Below are 22,613 nucleotides of genomic sequence, written 5' to 3'. Positions count from 1 at the left end.
AGACACATTTGTCGCACTCGTTGATTTTGAACCCATTTGATAACATCACATTATCAAACTTCAAGTGCCATTGCAATGACGCTTGTTTCAATCCATATAGAGACTTTACGAGCTTGCATACCTTTTTCTCTTGTCCAGGTACTACAAACCCTTCGGGTTGCTCCATATAAATTTCATCTTCTAATTCACCATTTAGAAACGTGGTCTTTACATCCATTTGATGAATCTCAAGATTGTGCAATGCAGCAATAGCGAGAAGCACTCGGATAGATGTAATCCTTGTTACAGGTGAATAGGTATCGAAGAAGTCATGTCCTTCCTTTTGTTTAAAACCCTTTACTACTAGTCGGGCTTTATACTTATCCACTGTTCCATCGGCCTTAAATTTCCTTTTAAGTACTCATTTGCAACCTAGAGGTTTCGCACCTTCAGGTAGATCTACCAACACCCAAGTGTGGTTTAGCAAAATTGAATCAATTTCGCTTTGAACAGCTTCTCTCCAATGTAGCCCGTCTGGGCCATCAAAGACTACTTTTATAGATGTCGGTTCTTCATCTAACATAAAAGCAATGTAGTCAGGACCAAATGTTTTTGGTGTTTTGACCCTACTACCACGTCTTAGTCTTGTATCCTTTGGATTAGACCTTGCACGCTTGCGCGATTTAGGTTCCTCATCTGCTGATTTAGAACTAGTGGCTTCTTCTTCCACTGGTTTAGAACTAGTGGCTTCTTCTTCAATTCTTGTCTCAGAATTGGTTGAGACTTTTTCCTTGTCTTTGCAAGGAAATGTATTTTCGAGAAATACAACATTCCTTGACTCAATTGTTGTTCTTACAGTAATAGTCGATATTTCAGACTTGTGAACAACAAATCGATATGCACTACTGTTAAGTGCATATCTAATGAAGACGCAATCAACCGTTTTAGGTCCGATTGTAACTTCTTTGGGCGGAGGAACCATCACCTTTGCCAAACACCCCCACACTTTGAGGTATTTGTAGGATGACTTCCTTCCCTTCCACAACTTATAAGGAGTGACATCTTTTCCTTTGAGAGGTATTTTATTCAAGATATAGTTGGCTGTCAAAACAACTTCCCCCCACATGTTATGTGGTAATCCTGAAGTCAGAAGCAGTGCATTCATCATCTCTTTTAGAGTTCGATTTTTGCGTTCTGCAACACCGTTAGATTGTGGTGAATATGGAGCAGTTGTTTGATGAATTATACCACTTGCGTTGCATAACTCCTCAAACGGGGCTACATATTCGCCTCATCTATCTCTTCGAATCGTTTTGATTTTACAACCAAGTTGATTCTCAACTTCGTTCTTATAATTTTTGAACGCTTCTATTGCTTCATCTTTACTTCTTAAAAGATAAATGTAGCAATACCTTGTGCAATCATCTATGAAAGTGATAAAGTACTTTTTACCACCTCTAGTTTGCACCATCTTTAAATCACATACGTCCGTGTGAATTAATTCAAGGGGTTTTGTGCTTCGTTCAACCGAGTGAAACATCAACTTAGCCTTTAGTAAATCTAAATTCACTAATCTTTTGATGGCTTTTGAATTTACATGTCCCAATCTACAATGCCATAAATTTGAATACTCAGTCAAATAAGAGGAAGTAGATGCTTTATTATTATTAGCCAACGGCTTTGCAACACTGCGGGTTGTCACACTAAGCTTGAAAAGCCCATCGGTTACATAACCTTTTCCGAGGGATTTTCCAAACTTATACAAAACAAACCTATCAGACTCAAATACAAGTTTAAACCCCTTATTAACTAGTATTGATCATAACACTAGGTTCTTGCCGATGTCCGGGACATGCAGCACATCCTTCAAAGTGATAGTGACGACAGACGTCATCATGAGAATCACGTTGCCAACGTCGAGGATTTCGGACGATGCCTGATTCTCCATGTTGATCTTCATTCCTTCAACAGCAGTGTAGGAGGCAAACTTGCTCCTATCTGAGCAGACATGAGCAGTAGCGCCGGTGTCGATGTACCGGCCACCCTTGTTATCAACAAGGTTAACCTCTTCAGTGACCACAGCAATGAGGTCGTTTTCATCCCAGTCCTTGAACTCCTTCTCAACGACGTGGGCAGCCGACTTCTTCTTCTTGCTGCGGCCGTCCTTTGTAAAGTGGCCCGGTTTGCCACATTTGTAGAAATCACCTTCAAACTTCTTTGTAGGCTGCTTTCCCTTTCCTTTGTCACTTAGACGATTTGGGCGAGGGCGTTTGTTGGAGGGACCGTCCCGCTCCAACAGATTGACTTTGGCTTCAAGTGGGGTGAAGCCCTTAGCCTTTTGGTCGCTTTTGCGCACATCAACCTCAATGCGCAATTTCACGATCAAGTCTTCAAGGGTCATCTGCTTTCGCTTGTGCTTGAGATAGCTCTTGAAGTCCTTCCAACTGGGAGGAAGCTTGTCAATGATCGTGCACCTTAGGAATTTGTCGGCTAGGTCATCCCTTCAGCCACTAATGCGTGGATGATCATTTGGAGCTCTTGGACTTGCTCCATGATGGGTCGAGAGTTGACCATCTTGTAGTCCATAAACTTGGATGCTACAACTTGTTTAGTACCTGCAGCATTATCTATGCTATACTTCTTTTCTAGGCTTTCCCACATTTGTTTAGATGTGGTTACATTGGAGTATACATTGTAGAGACTATCATCTAATGCACTTAAAATGAAATTTTTACATAGATAATCCCCTTTTCTCCAAGCATCATAGTCTGCCATGACTTCGAGCCTAGTCTCTTGATCGCTTGGCGCGGGCGGCTCGTTGTCCGTGAGGAAGTTGGCGACGCCCAATGTTGTCAAGTAGAACAACATCTTTTGGTACCACATTTTGAAGTCAGATCCTCCAAACTTTCATGGCTTCTCGGCAGGTGGCATAATTCTTGGTGCCAAAGGTGCCGAACTTGGCCCATGGAAGGAACCAATTCTGTTGCCCCCGAAGGAGCCAACAACATGGTTGGGCATAGAGCCCGCCATGGTCGTACCAGCCCCGAAGGGACTAGCACCCGCGTGAGACCCGAAGGCCCCAACACTCGATCCATTAAAGGATCCGAAGGAACCACTAAAAGTGGAACCAACAGATCCACTCGAGGTGGATCCACCAGTTGGCCCAAGGGGGTTAACAAACTCCCAATGGGTTGTTGATGAAGAAGGATAGCCCGGGAGTGGGCATCATCGTCGGAATCGACGAAGTGTTGACAGGTCCAGGGGTCGCCATGGTGGAGGAAATGGCGGCGGCGGTGGTGGCAGCAGCGGTGTTGGATTCCGTCGACATCTCCAGCAAAGGTGTTAAATGTTTCGAAAGTGTTAAGTTCAGTTTATAGTCCAAATTTCTTCAAAAGCAAGTTTTATCTCATCTTGCGATTGTTGGTTTCTGGGATTACAAGAGATAAAAGCCGGGCGTAATACAACCCGAAGAAGAAATACAAAAGAAAACTGAAAAGAAATTACAATGGAAAAGAAAATTGAAACAGAAGACCGTAAAAGTGTTTAGCCGAGTCGAGGTGTCCTCTTTCCGCAAGACGAGATACGCCCCGGTAGTGCTCTTCGGATTGACGTTTCGTCCCCAAAGATAAAACGGCTACGTCTCTGGTGAAGCAGCACCGCAATCAACTGGATAGAGGAGAGGACAGAGCTTTCGACAGAAAAACAATGCAGAGAGAGGGAGAGAGCTTATGCTGTTATGCTTGTGAATATTGTGTCTAATACAGTGGAATGACTAGCCTATTTATAGGCCAAGCCACCATGCAGGGTCAACCAAACCATGAAGGCTCATCATGGCAGATTCGTAACTGTCGACGATTACAAGCGTGTGGCAGGAGTGTGCCTTTCGCGTGTGGTTTTCTCACCTGACAGCTTTGACTGTGCCACGCTTGAAGATGTGCCACGCCACTTGGATTGCTGACTCAGCGGTGGTCTAAAAAGATTACTACGGGTCTGGACCCGAGCCCAAAGACCACCCAAAGACCAATTGCCAAGATCCAATACCGGGACCAGGACCGGGCCCGAGGCTGCGACCACGAGCACGGGCGGGGGCGGCGCACGCATGTGGGCTCTTTCACCCATCTTGGTCCAATATAATTATTAAGTAACATAAAGTCACTTAATTTAAACACATTAAAAGATGTGTCACTTCTCCAATGTGGGATAATTAACACTAGTTAATTATTCCCTAAGCTCAAACTCCAAGCTTTAATTAAAAAGCTAATTATGCCCAACTTTAATCCACTATTTCTCACTCACCGGAAATCGGATTTGAGAAAGTGAATATACTACATTTATCTACGTAAAATGTAGATCGACGCTATATCATTTAATTTCACAAAATTAGATGTCTCGTCACATTTATTATTTGGTCAAAGTCCATTGACCGGGCATATTTATTCCATGATTTCTACACATTTTATGTTTTTTTGTGTGTGTTTGATCAAGCTTCAACAAACATACTTGCAAAGTCATGTTAATGAACCAAATCTTTTCTCTCATGGATTATATGATAGCAGAAGTTTAGAATCCTTTTGATAGAGTTAACTAAATGTGTCAAACACTCAACACCATGATAGGAATTGGGATAATAGGTAAGATGTTGACTGCGGTTACGTTTTCTCGCTTGTGCGTTTCGATTGATAAGATCAAATTCATGACAGAAACATGTGAAGTAATATTTGGTAGTACAAATAATATTACATGATATTTTTTTTTGCCCTAACTAAAACTATGAATGTATTCATTTCCATTTGATACTCATTACATTGACTGCACAGAAGTGAAAATGCAAAATATTATTGCAAGATCATCGAAATGAAAGTATCCTCATATCCTATTTTGATATGGGCATGTCAGCAGTCTGGCTAACCATGCACTTGTTATGTTTGCCAAATTAACACGCAATTCACATTTCACAACGCCATGGTAGTACAATCCAGTTGCTTTTTTAAGAATCCTTATGGGTATGCCTCACCACTACATCACAAAAATCGACCACACATAGCACAAATAAAAGCTTGTCGCGAATCTAAATGAGAATATCATTACCAGTATGAACACGAATAATAGCCAAACAACAAGTCCGACTGAACATGGTCATCACAAAATGGACCTCACATTGCAAATCACAAAGATACGAATTGAAGAAGAAGCAAAATTAGAAATGTACAATTAGAAACATTTGGAAATCACACGCAATAATGAAACAACGAACATATGTATAATTAATAGTACTTACTATATATAAACATTTCTTGGTAACGTCATAATCTTTGCTAAAATATTTATTTTAACGAGAAACCCATGGTTAACGCCGCGGTGGGACCAGCGCCGCGACGCCCTATTACACGACGCCGCGAGCGGCCGCGGTGTCGTACAATTTTTTTTAATATTTTTTTGATTTTTTGGTTTTTTTTTTTATAAATACACCATTTTTCATTCTTTTCACCTCACACACATCTACACCCTTTTTCAACTCTCTGTTTTTTGTTGTCTTAATATGCAAGGTGGAGATAGTGATTCCCCCGGCACCGGAGACTCGGGATACGACAACTATCCTCCTTCCCAGCCGTGGAGATCGAGTCCCACTCCCCCTCCATCCCAGTCGTGGGCGCTGACATCCCCGCCGTGGCAACATACACCCCAGTTCCACCGCCAGTCTTTTACTCAGAGGAGCGTGAGTCGTCCTCAATCGGCGTTCAAGGATTACCGACCCAACATGGACGTGATCTACTCTCCGCCTCTTGATACCCCTTCTCACAACTTCCAACCTACCCAATCTCCTCTGTCTGATTTTGATAGATTCACATTAGAGCAGATGTTGGGTATGAGTCCGGGCCTACCGGAGACCCCGTCACCCCTCCCAGTACAGGAACGCGTGGAGGTGTCGGTTCCCACGAGGTTCGTGGGCGCCGGTCGCGGTGGAGGCCGCGGCGGCGGGACCGGCAGCGAGAGGGGAGGCGACGGTGGGGGCGGCGGCGATGGAGATGGTGCGGGGAACAGCAAGGGCGGCGGTGGTGGATCGTCCGCGTACTACTCGACGCCGGAGTCCGTTGCTGTGGCAAAGTCCTGGGACGCCTGATACGCTCGGATTTTGCATTGTTTTAAGGCGTTTATTTGGTCCATTTTAATGTCAAAATCACATTTCATGTTCATATTTTGCATATTTTCTCTATTTTGGTATTTTGACGTGTTTTGTGAGATTTGTGCATATTTGAGCCTAAAAAGAGAACAAAAGTCGAAGTTGAAAATCTGGAGCATTCGAGACGCCCAGCGGTCCGCTGCAACACGCACAGCGACTGCTGGGGCCTAACGACTGCTGAGCCAGTAGCGCTCCGCTCCGGAGAAAGTTTTGCTGAAACGAAGAACACGCCCAGCGACGGCTGGGGAGTGCGCAGCGACCGCTCGAAGAGTTTCCGAAGCTATGTGATTATTCACAGCGACCGCTTCAACATAGTGTAGCGACCGCTATCCAAGAGGCAGAGACTACGGATTAATGTGCAGCGACCGCTGGCTAAGGTGCAGCGGCCCGCTGCGAAAATGCGGCACACGAATTTGACCTATTTTCTCCCCAAAATTTACCAAACTTAGCCACCTTTTACCCTATTTCATGCTTCTCGATTTTTCCTCTATATATATCCCCTCAAACCTCATCATTAGGATCTTCTTTTTGCCATATAATTCTAGAGCATAAATTTGAGAGAGTTCTTCATTGTGCAAGAGGTTGAAGAAGAATTCAAGAGAAGATCAAGGCTACAAAGATTCAACCTTTGGGTTTTATTGATTTAGTTCTTATGTTCTTTTTGTTTTCCCTTTATTCTATGTTATTAGATTATTCAATTAGGTGTAACTAAATTCATAGGATTCTAGGGATGTGTTAGTAACGACTTTGATTATACAATTCTGTTTTCTATTTAATATCCGTTTTGTTTTTACTCGTTTCTTCCCTAAGTTGTTCCATAATATTTCACGTTTGAGTGACACATTCGGTGATGATTTAATATAACTTGCTACATAATCGTGAGAGGAGGTTGACGAGTTAGATCCACTTAGTAGACACTACAATTAGCTTCCCTTAAAACGACACTGTTAATTGAGAGTGAGGACTTTTCAAGGGTCTTAGGAGCTTTTAGGAGTTACGAATCTAGGATTGACAACCCTAGTGTTAGTAATCTACGCTTGCACCGCATGGGCAAAACTTATGTAACTCGTTCTATCGAAGTATAAACTGCGCTAGGGTATTGTAGTTGGAATTTGTATAACCATAACTGTGAACGCACATCCCTAGAATTCTCTTATGTATCATATTTGACCTCTTTAATTATCTGCAATTAGTTGTTTTATTGCTTTCAAACTGTTTTTAGTTTTCAAAATCTCCAAAACTTTTGGTTTTCCAAATAGTGAACGAAGCTTAGTAGAAGGTAGCCAATTTGTGATTGTTTTCCCTGTGTTCGATATCCGGTACTGACCTTTAGCTACATTATATATACTCTGTATACTTGCAGGTTTATTTAATGCTAATAAAAAGTGCATCAACGCCGTCACGTCGGATGCTGCGATTGGCACATATCAGACAGAACTAGGCTTCTGGGCCCGTTTCCTGGTGGCCTACAACACCTTCAAGTTGAGAGCGGCCGCAGCTAAGCCGACGTAAAGGCGTTGTCGCTAGAGATGTATCGAGCTGATGGGTGGCTAAAGTTCAACAACTAGGACAGATTTCTCGTTCTCCAGATCTGTCCGAAATTCAGGGGCATCTGCGAGGAAGAGCATGGGTCTGGACCGAAGTGGACAAGACTCAGCGTCACCGGAAACTACAGTAGCAACAACGGCTCACGTTCCATCGACCTCATTAGTGTGGACACTCTAAAACAGTAAACCAATAACCCTGACCATCAAGTCAGAGCGCGTGAATCTCAAACGCCCAAACCAAAAAAAAGGGAGGGAACTCCATAATCGGCAAGGCGGCAAAATTTTCCCGGAAAAATCCTCTTTCTCCAAATCAAACGATGCGCTTACTCATCATTGCAGTCGCTTTTAATCTGCTGCAGTCTGCTTCCGATTCATCGCTGGAGATCTCAGGCTGGATTCCGTGCTTTCTAACGGTAAACCTTCTCCATCCTTTACATATGCATTTACAAACACTGTTGTTGTGGCATGATTATGGTCGCAGTTGTTTGATTCTACGTCTGATGCGATCTCAATCTCGAATGATATATTGGATCAGAAACAAAGAGATATAAACAACTACACAAACGTCATTTGAATGAAGATAACGTTATCCGTCTACAATTCTAAAGTTCGTACCCTTGGTTTTACTAATTTATAGGTTTTTTATTGGGATTTGTTTGCGTATGCGAATTGCGAAGTAGCAGCAGATCACAGAGCACGATTCAATTTTCCTGCTGCTGTTAAAATGTGTTTTCGCATCCTTATGTTGAGCTGCTTTAGTGTATTTGCAATATAGCCTGCAATAACAAATCGAAATTCTACTTAGCAATCAGCAAAACGCTTCGATTATTCGAGACAAGGTTTATTAAAGATCTCTATGGTATCTATGCCTTCAGCCAGATTCATTCGAAGTTTAGCTTAACTAGTTGAATTACTTTGCCAATGACTAGCCTGGTGTTGCTATTGGGATTACTGGATTAGCCAAGACGATCATGATAGCAATAAAGCACCTCTTATTTTTCCCATCCTTAATGGAAGTGCTAAAAGATTTGTTCGGCAATGAACATCTGGTACAATAAGTAATGCAATACTATACTCGTGCATGTGCATAACATTTTGCTCGTGAACACTGAAAGACTGCTTTAATTTTACTAGCCTCATTCCCTGCAAAAATAATGAGGATTTGCATAATTTATCCCTTGGATAGGGTCTAAGAGAAGTAGTAATGCTATACACTGCTTCTCCGTGGAAGATGGGATCTTTAGTACTGTTGCGTCTTTGGGTCGAGGCACTAGCAGTCTTATGATGCCCTAACGTAGGGGTAAGTCTCTTTTTGTTCTCTAAATTGTCATTAAACTACTACGAATCTATGATATAATAGACGTCTAGCTATTTCTGGATCATTTCAATCAAGATTATGTTCTTGCCTGGCAAAGTGTCTTCAATTCCTCTCTTAGCCTTAGGTCAAAAAATAAGACTGAGTAGCTCATGGACAGTTTCTAATATTTGTTTTCTGTGCATGTGTGTTTTATAAGGTAACTGTTCCTTTAAGTGGTATTTGTGCTCTATACAGGTTATATGATGGAAATCAATTTTCATTTTTCACCTAAGATGGAAGTGCCATATGTTTTTTTTAATGTTTATGGGAAGGCAACGCCTTTAGAAATGTCCTAGTGATTCTCTCAGCCCAATTGGATAAATCCCAGCTCATAAATATCATTCTGTCTCTAGCATCCTTTACCTTAACCATTATAATGATATTACAGTGCATCCTATCAAAGTTCTACAATTATTTTTCAAATTGCAATAAATTTTATTTCATAAGCAACAAATTAAAAGAAATAGCAATCCTAGATTCCTACAAGATGCCAAGATTCAGTAGATGGTAATGAAATGTGATTATTTGCAACTGGTACAACCTAGACATTCCTTTTTAGTATGATACAAGCAAATGTACCATGTCATTTGCTTTTAGAGCCGCTAACTTTCAACCAAGGCTTAAACTAACTTCAGTCTATGTCTAGCTTTCATCTGTCTTTCCTTTCCCTTTGGCTAGCTTGCTGGCAGGGAAGTGCAATCTGGCAATTAGGGGACGAGGAGCTCTTGTTTTCCTGTCAAAGCCCCTGACGCAGACAAACCCTGAAATAAGAAACATCAGCTAATTATGTCGTTCAGGTGGTAAAATTATCACTCTTATGCTCCAAGTTTTCTCACGTTTTATTCTTAATGTGTGATATTCACGTGGTAAAATGATTACTCTTATGCTCCAAGTTTTCTCATCTTTTATTCTTATTGTATAAGGTGCTAGAGCATGGAGCTAAAATGAGAACATCAGTCAATTTCCAAGTGTACCTCTCCAGAAGCAGTACTGAATTCCTTCTGTGGACAGCCCTAATAAGCAGAAAAATGATGTATTGTCAACTTTTCTAAAACCAAATCGCGATGCCTCAATACTAAGCTGTATCTTCAGCTGTTACCTTTAAAAATAGTTGGTATTGATGTTCCAAAGTAGACTGTTCGCCTTGGCAAGTTCCATAACCACTTTCTTGGTATGTCCATTGGGGATAGGCTGCTTTCATGATCAGAAAATACCTGCACATGTCAAATCATACAAATGAAACAGTTGCAATATCATCATTAGTGCACAAACTATTAATACGAATGAAATTTGTTTTACTGACCTCATTTACTTGAAAATAGGTTCCATTTAGTGGAAAGCTTCCTCGCATGGCTGTTCTACATGGTATCTGTGATTTTTTTAAATGTTAAATTTATAAATTAGCTGAGGAAATTAATTTACTGGTTATGGTATCGGCACCATAACCATAGAAGTCTAATTAAAATGATAGAAAAGAAAGTAAATAAGATCAGGGAAGACATGTATTAGTGTTGTTCCTTAAACAACCTAATATATTGCTACAATGATAGTATCAATACCAGCAGAGTTCCCCTAACAGTTTGAGATTTTGCTTCTCGTATACAATTGCATGATGCACAGGTTTCATCTGTGCAGAGTTTTTCGGTTTCTTGGGAGCTGCATCTTCTCTGCGGTTGTTCAATAGAATCCATTGTTTCACCTGGTATGGAGCATTTATAAGAGCTGGTTACTCTTAAAATAACTAAGTTAGACGGTGATTCCATTTTCTCTCTTTTAGATCCTTTGATATAGTATTCACTATGTCAAGCAATGAGTAGTTCTCCTCATCTTTTCAGTTATATTTAGGGGATGTTTTTTTCATACCTGGGGTCCATATAGCAAGTAGGTAGGGGCAAGGATCATCAGGTTCCCGTTTATCCATCTGCAAATTTGAAAATTTATTTGAGTCTAAAAAGCACCTTACACCATCGCGTGTGTTTGTTACGAACAGAATATCACTAACCCCTTCTAGTAGTGGATGCAAATCAGGAAGCTCATAGCTGTAAAAAGAGAAGATTTCATAAGACGCTCCAAATTATCAAACATGTCATTTTCTCTAGACTACCTAAAACTCATTCTTAGTCTGAATTATGGAGTCATGCGAGCTAGCTTATTTCTATTAGGTACACCAGCATGCTAAAAAAATGCAGTTTAACACCTGTAATAGTTGTGTGATTTCCAAAGGTTAAGATAAAAAGGACTGTCTACTTACACTTGATGCTCTGTTCGGAGCCGGCTAACATTTTTAAGCTTTGGCACTGGTATTGAAGCAGCTTCTGAAGTTAAAGCTACTAAGGCCTTTGACATCTCTCCTTCCTGCAGTTCTGTATTTTGCTGCATGATTGTCTGCAAGTTGTGAGTGAACTCTTCCATGTTCAGTTGGATGGTGGGGATGTCATTAGGATCTTCACCAAAAGCACTCTCAATATCACATTCTGGATCTGGCATATCATCTGGTTCTGGTGTGGTGGGAACTTCGACAATAGGCTCTGGTGTTTGTGGCTCTTCAATGATGGGCAGAGAGTTGCTTACTCTAAATCTAGGACCCGTTTCTTCAGTTTGAGGAGATGTCAACTGCAAGTTGGTAACTCTAGATTTATGATCCATTTCTTCAGTTTGAGGTGATGACAACGGCAAGGTATTCATACTTCTGACTGGATTTTGATCAGCTTTCTTATTTTCCGCTGTACCCACGATGCTTTTGTCCTGTGGTGCTGGGAGAGCAAGTCTTGCACTACATGCACATTTATAAGATTCCATTAATAGTGTGGTTCGCAGTTCGCTCATGTCATTGACTCAAGGGAATCATTTGATTACTGATCTTAATGGTTTTATGTATTGCTGGTGTGGCTTAACAAATGCATTTTCCGTCCTTTTCTTAATAACGAGAGGTAAAAGAAATACTTCCAGAATTTTGAAAACGAGTTCAGTAGTGCATAATATAAACCTTGCATATGCACTTGCAAAGTGCCTGCATTCTCCCCTCATTGGACATGCATTGCAATTTGGCCTGCTCTTTGTGCAAAATACCTGACAAGACAATAATGCTTTTGTACTTATTATTTTATGAAAAAATTACAGGGTGTCTTGGAATATACAAAAGATTCTCAGATAACCATGTCATACCTTTCCAAAAGTGATCATTTGATAATGTAGCTCATATCTGTAATGTGAGAGAGATGACAAGTCAATGAAGGTTACTTGTACTGTTATTTCAACATTAAGCATCCATCTGAAGAAGGAAATATTAATTACAGTGTTTTTTGATCAAGCTTGCAGAGCCTGGGCCACAGATATTTCTGAATTGACTCCAATATAGGGTACCTTTACAAAAAATCAGGTCAAGTCAGTTATCTGTCTGGTTCTACATTGTTATGGGGAAATATGTTAGCTGCGAAAAATACTCACAGTTCTAGTAGATGTAGCTGAAGTGACTCAGGCAATGGTCGAAGAGGAACCCACCCTAATCGTACTGCTATACGGCCAACATTTGTGTCGACCTTTTCAATTGTTGCAGATACAGTTAATAATATTTTTTTCTTTGAGCCAGGCATTGTAAATGAGGTAAGACTTACTGGAAAGGCAAGGTGATGAAGGGTTAAAAGCCGTACACACTCCACACTCTTCAAACCCAAACCTCTTACGCTCAATAGGTACTCTCTGAAAATTGAAGGCAACAATTAGGTGCTTATGCTATTTTGATCTATGGACATAGCTAATAAGAAAACAAACTTTTATTTTTCTTCTTTTTGTTTTGAGAAAATGTTGATGCATACTTACTTTGCTTTATCTGGTGGAACATCCCTAAGCCATTCCAGATCAATACTTCCATGGTCTCTAACAAGGCGGTTGAGGAAGTCCTGCACAGTTGTTCAATTTCAATAGATGATCAGCTATAAATGGGAGCTTTCTAGCTACGTTTGCAATAAACGGAAACGTAATGAGTTTAAATTACATATGACAGCTCTATATTATCTACCACAGCTATTTTTGGTTACCTTGATTCTTTCTGCCAGTTTATTGTTCATTCCCCTTTCTTTAATAATATGAGCGATCTCGTTAACATCTGCACATCGGATGGCATCCCAGTCCACTGAGTCCAAGGTGCAGTCCGTTCTTTCACTTTTTCTTTCACCAAAGAGTGCATGTTTTCTTAATTGATCCCAATCAACTTTGATCTCCTTTTCTTTACTGATTCTTTCACCTATTGAATTGGGTCCATTAATCGTTTGCTCAGGATGGCTATTGAGGCCATTCTTATTTGAGTTTACTTCCTTATGCTCTGAGTGTTTTACACTGTCAATGTTGGTACTACTAGCTGTAGCATCCATCAGATTTTGATGGGTGTTTTTTTCTGCACCCTCCCGCGTCTTCTTCTGTGCTAGTGCTTGGCCTCTTTGTTTGTCAACTTTCATTTGATTTATCTCAATTTGCTGGTTGCTGCTTGAGTGAGCAATTGAACTGGGAAGATTTGGAACCCCAAATTCAATAGTTGTTGACTTCCGAGATGTTGTTCCTGATGCTGATTCTGAAGACAGTTCACTTATTTCACCTGTACAAAGTTCTTTCTCGCTGGAACTATCTGAGAACTTACTGTTTTTCTGATATAAGTCAAAGCCTGGTGATTGTGCTCCCAAAACTGGAACATGATACAAAGACGTCTGATTACACGATGCAATAGTTTTAGCAGGTACAGTAGAGTTGCCTAAATAATCTTCATTCTGCAAGCTGCAAGACAAGCTTTCTGATGGTATATAGCATCTTCCATTGGGATTTCTTTTTTCACTGCCATGAATCCCCTGTAACACATTGTCCGCAATCTCTAGAAGCTTTATGAAAGATGTTGGGCTAGTCAGACAATTTGGTTTAACCCCAGCTGCCGGCTCTTCTTCTGAGGTGCTAAATAAGCAAGAATCACTTTTTCCTGTGGTTTGTGCTGCTATTGGGGAAACTGCAGAGTTCTGAGAAGAAATCTCCAGCGCCTGAGAGAAAAGGGTGTCTTCTGTGTCTCTACCATCCTTGTTCAAACACACAGATCTGTTTGCTATAATTTTTTCACAGGAAATAACTGGAGCAAGAGAAGTATTTGCTGCTTGTCCTCTGAAGTTTCCCTGTACAGAACTGTCATTGCCTGACGCATTTAGAGAGGGTATCACACTGTTCGCTTCCCTAATACTTCTTTCTTCAAAATCTTGAAGTGTTTTAGTATCATCACTGCGGACCGTCTTATTTAAGATCTCTTTGGTCAACACGATGTTCCCTTCAGATTCGAGTGCACAGACCTCAGGCTCATTGGTTGCGCCATCTGATCTATCATTACGCAGTTCTGCTGAGTGGATGCTTGGCCTAGCAGGGAATCTAGCAGAAAGTGACATAAAGGCGGAGCTGCAACACGCATTGTGATTTTATATCTACAGGTCAGAACCTAGGCATAAGTACATAGGTAGTTCATGTTAAACTAACCTGGAAAGATGATCTGAAACATTCTGAGTTAGGAAAACACCAACTACTGAGTCAACAACTGATCCCTTCCATGGAGAAAAGCGCCTGTCTCCTGTGGAAGAAAATCACAAAATGTTTAGGTTTAAAGATTTCAATGATACGGAAGTAGATGTTAGGGGGAAAAGTTCCAAATGCAGCAGCAGAGTGAACCTTTTTTATGACAACTAAAACTTTTTAGTTTATTAAATTGATAAGTTAATTTGTTCATTCTCCACTTCAATGGAAAACCAAACCGAGATTGGCTGTTAGTATCTTGTATTGTGCATGTTAAATGTATTGTATGTATAGTTGTATTGACCAGTCTCCTAATACTTACCTCTAGATTCTGTCTGTATTTCCAGGAAGAACTCCTGTTTCTATTTTGTTGTTAGAGATTTTATAACTATAAAGTTAAAAGGATAAATCTGAGAGATGGTGTAGAGAATAAAAGATTTTTCCATTATTTACTTAAGCTTTCAGCATCTAGTTGAAATCTGAGGGATAGAGCAAAAGAGATTCCATTTCTTCCAGTTCTCTTGAGTGCTCAACTTATTGACTATTGTCACATCTTAGCTCTAAGAATATTAAAACATATAAAATGAATAGTATTATCAACAATACTCATTTTCCTTATTTCTTACCTGATTCTATCTTAGTTACTGTGTAGTGAGTCAAAGAAGGGCCTTTATCAGCCCCATTATAGTGTTAGCATACGAATTTGGGTTACCTTGTACAAGATGCATGCGTGCAATGAATGAATCCGCTCTTCCAATGAATACTCTTCGTTCTTCCTCCCACCATTTTGTATTTTCCTCATTGGTCCCATTGATGCCTTCACTGTTTATATTTTCTAACAAAAGTTTCCACACTCTTGTTGTCTCATCATCAAGGTCAACTTTAGCCCGTGGTTTTCTTCTTCTCACTTGATCAAATGAAGCATCAAAATGGACAACAGCTCCAGAGTTTTGATATGGAACAATAGCATAATGCTCTTTATAATATTTTCTGAAAAATGCTTTATATTTTTCTGCTGTTATGCTGCTTTCAACATTTAGGTCTACTTGGCTGAGTTTATCAGCGAGTGAATCAACTAGAGACATGTTTTTCCATGTTAGAGCTGGTGGTGGTCCTGCATCATAAGTTGAAAGTCAGTCAAGTATATAAATACTGTAAGGTTGTTATATTGATATTAGCATGACAAGCTTTATCAGTACCCATTGAAGTGCCAGCAAAGTTTTGGTGATTATACAAGTTTTGCCCTGTTGAATTGATAAGGATGCTTTTCTTTGACCGCTTCTTGGTTGCCATTGTTGATCGGTTGTCGGTCACAAGAGCTTCAATGCATGTAAATGGTTCGTTGAGACTTTCAATATTTTGTAGAGTTCTAGAAACTGTTGCTGCTTTGCTTGAAAAATTTAGCCATTGTTTACAGTTTTCCATTGGTGAAGCTACATTCCTCTGACAAGTAGGGGCTTTTGATCTTCTTCTCTTAATCCTTTGTGTGGGTTCCAAAGCTAACAGATCTTCATACACTTGCCTCCCATCAGTTGCACTTTGGGCACCATAAGATCCCTGATTAGAAGATGACATAAACGTTTTGTTGCAAGAATCTCTGAGAGTTTGTCTTTCAAGTTTCCCACCATTGTTTGAGTACTCTGCAATCTTCATGCTGGATGTGACTGCACTGTATATCTTCTCTGTCCTCTTTTTCTTATAGATAGCTGGAAAATGTAATCCAGGTGTGCCAGCATCTGCATTCTGTGTTAAAGTAGAAAGGTACGCCTGCAGAGAATTATATGATGTTCCTGATTCGTTTCTGTTGCAAAGTGCTGATTCCACATTTTTATCCATGTTATGTCTTTTTAAACATGTGCTGCTGTTGATGGAGTCACTAGGGATTTTTGGTGTCAATTGGCCATCAGGATTCATGCCCACTTGAATAGTATTAGCCTCTTTATCACGTGTAACGTCTGAGAATACTATTTGGCATTTCCCTATGGAAGACACACTTTGATCTGTTGGCATGTGGTTTTCCTTTAGTGTGTTTAGCAGGGGGCTCTGGGGATGATGCTGTTCTGTTTCTGGCTGATCTTTTGGACTGAAGTTACTAGCTTGCAATTCCCTTTCGCAGTTTGAAGAGGAATCTGGGGAGTTTCCATCTCTTACTGGGTCGTCTGAGTTGAAATTCAGAGATCTTCGGCAGGATCTTAGAGTACGCTGCCCCCCCTGTATTTCTGTTGTTTTAGTGGTTTCCTTATCAGTGTCATCTTCAGAGTTGCTGATTCCTTTTCTTCTTCTGTGCTTTCTCTTTCTTAAAGAAGTTTCATTAGAACTAGGAGTTTTATTATCTGGCTCAGCTCCATTGGTTCCCAATCCCCCTCCCAAGGGGCTGTTAACACCATTTTTTCGTACATACTTCCTCTTGACTCTCGTGGTGCCCTGAGGAACACTAGTTTTCTGTGCACTTGATTTAGGAGCTCTTTTCTTTTTACCCTCAATTATGACCTTTGGCCTGTGCTTTTTTCTCCTAGTCTTCTGCTGAGGGGTTTTGAGTAAATCAGCTTCATCCATGCCTCCCTTGCCAAGCTTATGATTCTCCTGCAACTCTGCTGACGTGACCTCACTCAATTGATAGTTCACCAGAGGGGACTTTTCTTTCTCAGGCTGCCGCATCACTCCATCACTCATGGTGTCGTTCTTTTCTCTCGTATGTGCTTCATCTATTGCTGAATGTTTCATGGCAGGCTCCTGCTGGCCACCTCGGTTTGTCTTCTCTGGTGTTTTAGGTTCACACTGACATGGAGTACTCTTCCTCAAAGCTGCATCGGTAATCATTCTGGGTGGTGAATTGAGATTGAGTAAGTGCCCAGATGGGAGTGAACTATCTGTTAGACACAAGAGCAGATCCATATTCAATAGAGGAGATAAAACATACCATGCATAAGTAATTTGCATATAATTTTTTAGATTCTTGCTATATTTTATAAACAATTGAATGGTAGTATATGATTGCTCTAACTGAGTTCCATTTGCTCCTAACTAATACTCCCTCCGTCCTGATTTTAGGAAATGTTGTTTAGTGTGTTAAATATATAGAGAGAAAGTATAGTTGAATGTATTAATGAAGAGAGAAGCAGGTAATTGAACTAATAATGAAGAGAGTGAAAATGTGGTTGAATGTAATACTAATTAGGTTTACTTTTTCAAAAAAGGAAATGTGACATATTTTGTTCGTCAAACTAAAAAGGAAAATGTGGCATCTACCTTGGGACAATGGAGTATAGTTTTAGAGAGCATCTTCAAGATGCGTGCCTTCACCTACTTCTCTTTTGCTGTGACATATTGGTTTTCTATACCAAGGAACGCTTTCTCCAGTTTGACTGTCACACAGTTTACATGATGCATTAATGCAAACATTATTGCTGTCTAATGTCAAGTGAATACTGAACCTAGAAAATCCTTGCACTACTTTTTTGCTTGTAGGATACTGTAAAGTGATATTTTTTTTCTCATATTTTATACACAGGGCAGGGCTTCTACAACTTTTCAAATGGGAAGCTTCAAGTTCTATTTAATGTGTTGGGAACTGAGTTATGGCAGCTCTTGAGCAAGTTACCCAAATCAAGGTTCTTCACTAGTAGATAGCAGAACTGATACAAGTCAATGTCATTGTTAAAGAAAACATTTTTCTGTGTTAATCAAATAGTGAACTTACCAGTGTCAGTTTTTAGTATTCTCCCTTGAGCATCAAAATTTGCTCCAAGCATGGTGTGTTGATCTTGCAGGGAGGTACTTCCAGAGCTCGTAGTAAACTGTCTTCCCTCAACTTGTGGACTGCTGCTCGTGGCAAAATTACTTTGCGTGAGGGCATTCCCCGTTTCTCCTGTCGTTCCAATTACATTCAAGGGACTCCTAAATGAGACATTTGACCACTGGTCTGGGCCATTCATCGTACCTTTTCCAAACATGTGGGAATTGGAAGCCTCTCTGGCCACCCAACTCTCGAAACCAATCAGATTCTCCTTGTAAACACGGGAATTGGTGGCCATGGCAACAGCGACTCTACTTGCATTATTTACACTCATTGAAGCCCTTTGGCATTGTGTTTGTTGCACAAATTCTTCCGACCCGGACAGACTTGCTCGAGCCGTCTGAGTTTCTCCCCTGTTCGTCGAAGTGGCTTTAGCCGAGGTTTCCGGAATCCATGAGGAACCGATCTTGATCTCGCTCTGTTCTGAAGCTGTATCTTTTCGTCTAACTGACATCCCACTACACCAGGACTGTGCTAAATTCCTATCTCCGCTCCGACCAGGACCTGTTTGATAAGAAAGATGGGATATAAAAAAATATCTAAAGCAAGATAAGAAATGCGGACTTGCGTAGATAAGATTTTTTCGTTATTGTTTGGTAGAAAAGAAATTATCTAGATTTGTGTATTATAGATAACTGTGGCTTAACTTGATAAAATGATAGGTTATAATTTTGGCAAGATTAAGGCGGGCCATTGTCTTATGATATCAAAACAAACAATTAGAAATGTGTATATATAATTACCTATCTTGGTATTACTATCTTATCAAACACATCCTTAGCAAGACTTTGGTAGTTCCTCAACTACATTTCTTGTCATTCCCATGAGGTGTAAAATTCACTGCAAATTCAGCAAAAAAGAATCAGGAACATCATGAAACTGATAATACAAAATTAAAGATAACAGATCTCGTAAAATAGAATTCTTGAATATGCAGCTTGTTTCTTCGACAGAGATGGACAGAGGAGGCTCGGCTATTGTATGTACAACAATTCACACCAAGATTAAATTATTTTCAAGGAATAAATTATAGGAAGGGGATAATCTGCTCGAAAATGCAATTCTTAGCAATTATTTTTCTTTGAATTGGATAGTCATCGCACAGGACTCACCTAAAATTCGATTTCTGGTGAAGTTTTTGTAAACCGATTGTCGAGCCACCGAACTGCAAAAGAGAAACTGAGAGCACGGCAAATTCGTAGAGACAGAGACCAAAGCTTTTTATTCAGGTGTTAGAAAGAGAAAACCTCTGAAACCGATAAATCTTTTTTTTTTCTTGGTAACCACTTTGTTAGTCATGCTTCGATCTAACAACAGACGCTCAAGCATGGAAGTTATTCCATGCATGCAGCGAACGATAAGATAGATAACTCATCTATATTAAAATTATATAATTAATATTTTATTTATTATCTTTTCTATCAAACTACAGTCACACGTGAAAATATTGGCATAGCTCTGAACTAAGTATCCTAACAGGAAAAAGTGCTCTGACGTGTGGAACTTGAAGGCCCCAATGAGAAACTAAATGGTAACAGCTCACACGTCATATTTTGCATTAATAAAATTCGCATCCAAGATAAATGTGACTCCTAACGAGGATAAATGAATATAAATTACATACTAATCATTTTATAGCAATCAGGAAAAATATTAAAAATTTAAATTAAATATCTACAAAATAAAAATTAATTTTTTATTAAATATTATAATTATTTCAAATCAAGCTCAAAATTATATCACAAATTTTTTATATCATTTTTTATTGATAAAATAATATATTTAATAACAAATTTGATTTCTAATTTAATTTAATTAAGTTTAATTTAGAAATATTATACACATATTCTAAGATAATGAATTTCTAAGATAATGCTAACAAAAGATGTATATCTACCTTTTTTTATTAGAGATAAACTTATTGATTCTTTACAATCTAATCACATGTTCTTAGAGACGGGTTTAATTTGAAGTTGTTGCTTGTTTCCCAAAAGTTAAATAAAATTACATATTTATTTCAACAAAAAATTACTCTATATTTTTTTTATTATAATCACCTTAAATTAATAATTATAATCAACTTAAATTAATAGTTATAATTAATAATCAACTTAATTAATATTACTCCCTATATCCATGTTATTTGAGTCACTTTTTTATTGTACTCATTTTATAAAAATTGATAATTACTCAACTTAAATTAATAATTATAATAATAAAAAATGATTAATAGTAAATATACAGCATGTGCAATGTGGACTGTGGTAGTATAAGTATAGTGTGTGTAAAGTGTAAAGTTGGGAGCCTCTAGGCTATCAAAATATTTGACAATCCTTCTAACTTTCACAATTTACAATATGATCTCCGATTTGTTTTTTACTATCCATGTTTTTTTAATTTTATATCTTTAGAGCATCCACAATAGGGATGGACATCCCGACGAACAAGTCCACGGACATCCCAAAAACACCTCCTGCCACGTCATAAGGATATCCACAACACTGCTACGTCATAAGGACATTTTACTGCACAATAGCGGACATCCCTAGTACATCCCGACAGACAAGCACAATAATAAAAATTCACAAATTAACAATTACAGAATTAAAATTTCGACACGAATACGGGGAAATTGCAACCATTTTATTTCAAAAAAACATACATATTTAAATTAAAAAAAATATATAGTACATAAAAAAAACATCCTAAAGCTTCGACACACGCGACCCTCGTCTCACTCCTCATCGTCCCCTTGGCCAGTCCCGGCGGCACTCCCGGTGAGGGGTAGGAGCCCCCTAATCGCACCTCATACTTTGGATGAGGCCCTTCTAGCATCTCCTTGTGTAAGGGGTCATCCGTCGATCTCCACTCCCGTATGACCTCTATCATGCTCTGCTGCTGTTGGATGCGCGCGAGGTGGGTGAGAGCGGGGCAGGGCTCGGCCCTAGGAGCTGCCGATTGGACCTCGTGGGACCCGCTGGCGCTTCCCCTAGCCATCCTCATCGCAGTCTTTTGCCCAACCGGGCGACGGCGGCGGGGAGACGGTTGAGGGGCCTCTTCGGCATCGTTGGGGAGGTCGTGAGAACCGACACTACTGCTGTACTCGTCGGAGGTATTGAGCTTCGTCTGCTTCGGCCAGCCAGCGGCAACACCCGCACTAAACATGGAGGAATCCTGTAGCACAAGATAGACATCCCAGTATTTAAACGTTCCGAACTTCCCCCTCTTGGGGTACTGCTATAAAGACAATTTCTTCACATCCTCAATGGATAGAGATGTCAAGTGGGCCGGGGCAACCCAGCCCGGCCCAAACCCATGTTTGAGACGGGCTGGGCTGGACCGGGCTTTTTCTAATTTTGCTAAGCCCGGCCCGGCCCAGGCCCACTTGCCATGTGGGCCCGTGCCGGGCTGGGCTGGGCTTTGTTTAAATTTTTTGTTAAGGTATTTTAAAGAAATTCTAAATGTATTATATGCAAAAATAAAACATATAACTTGTATTTTTATATCTCATTAACTAAATCTAAATTTAATAATGTGTTTAACTTCATTTATTGACTTTGTATTAACAATATTTTTCATGTTCTTTATTCTATTTAAAAGTAAGTGTATAACTTAAGGTATAACCAATATTGTTAGTTTTGTTAGTAGATGATGATATATGGGTTGATGTATTTTTAAAGCTACAAGTATATGAACTAACTAACAAATTTAAAGAATTTTATAATTATCATTATATATTAGGGTTTGAATACGTAATATTCTTAAAGTTAAACTTCAGAATCATCTTTTTTACATCTTGGATAAAAAATTAGATGTAATCAAGATTGAATGTTTCATTCATGATTTAGTTGGAAACATATGTTGATATTAAACTATTTCAGTTTGAGTCCATTCGTAAACATCCAAAATATTGGAATGATATAGACAAAATTAACATGTCTCGTGCACAAGATGACATGCATAAATAGAGAAATATACTATTATTAGTGATTAATCACCTAATTACATTAAAAAAAAACTAATTATAGAAGGTGGGCCTCTGATGGGCCTGGTCCTGGGCAGTTGATCTCGTAGATGCCGACAAATTGGGTGATGGCCCTCCTCACCCGCTCCCACTGTTTTCGGCAGGACTCCGCCGAGTGATGCTTCCCACCAGCCGGGCAGAATTTGGCGTATGCCTCGCTCGCTAATGCTCGCCCACATCCTGTCGATAGTCTG

General features: G+C 39.7%; 1 protein-coding gene, 1 long non-coding RNA gene and 1 other non-coding gene across 4 annotated transcripts; 2 read left to right on the top strand and 1 right to left on the bottom strand.

The window, feature by feature from the left end:
- Positions 1-9,478: 9,478 nt before the first annotated feature.
- LOC121795488 (DNA glycosylase/AP lyase ROS1-like) lies at positions 9,479-19,693 on the bottom strand. Of its 2 annotated transcripts, none has more exons than XM_042194028.1 (21): positions 19,508-19,693; positions 19,139-19,235; positions 18,300-18,899; positions 15,799-17,469; positions 15,312-15,713; positions 14,567-14,657; positions 13,102-14,488; positions 12,884-12,963; positions 12,679-12,763; positions 12,512-12,603; positions 12,359-12,427; positions 12,230-12,266; positions 12,051-12,133; positions 11,316-11,837; positions 11,067-11,103; positions 10,928-10,985; positions 10,624-10,763; positions 10,368-10,433; positions 10,164-10,278; positions 10,039-10,077; positions 9,479-9,825 (listed from the first exon to the last, which is right to left on the bottom strand). In XM_042194028.1, exons 3-21 carry the CDS (start codon positions 18,847-18,849, stop codon positions 9,707-9,709), a joined length of 5,643 nt encoding a protein of 1,880 aa, XP_042049962.1. In that variant the 5' UTR covers positions 18,850-18,899; positions 19,139-19,235; positions 19,508-19,693; the 3' UTR covers positions 9,479-9,706. The 2 variants fall into 2 exon arrangements, with proteins under 2 accessions (XP_042049962.1, XP_042049964.1); XM_042194030.1 differs by having other exon boundaries at positions 13,102-14,461.
- LOC121795497 lies at positions 17,310-18,511 on the top strand. Its single transcript, XR_006049480.1, has 3 exons — positions 17,310-17,442; positions 18,111-18,210; positions 18,370-18,511. It is a non-coding gene; the product is annotated as an uncharacterized LOC121795497 (long non-coding RNA).
- A 2,582-nt stretch (positions 19,694-22,275) lies between the features above and the next one.
- On the top strand, positions 22,276-22,382 carry LOC121797537. Its single transcript, XR_006049901.1, has one exon. It is a non-coding gene; the product is annotated as a U6 spliceosomal RNA (small nuclear RNA).
- Positions 22,383-22,613: the final 231 nt, after the last annotated feature.

This window comes from Salvia splendens, chromosome 3 (genome assembly GCF_004379255.2).
Source record: "Salvia splendens isolate huo1 chromosome 3, SspV2, whole genome shotgun sequence".
NCBI lineage: Eukaryota > Viridiplantae > Streptophyta > Magnoliopsida > Lamiales > Lamiaceae > Salvia > Salvia splendens.
The sequence above is the reverse complement of the archived record's forward strand: the minus strand, read 5'-3'. Positions and strand labels throughout refer to the sequence as shown.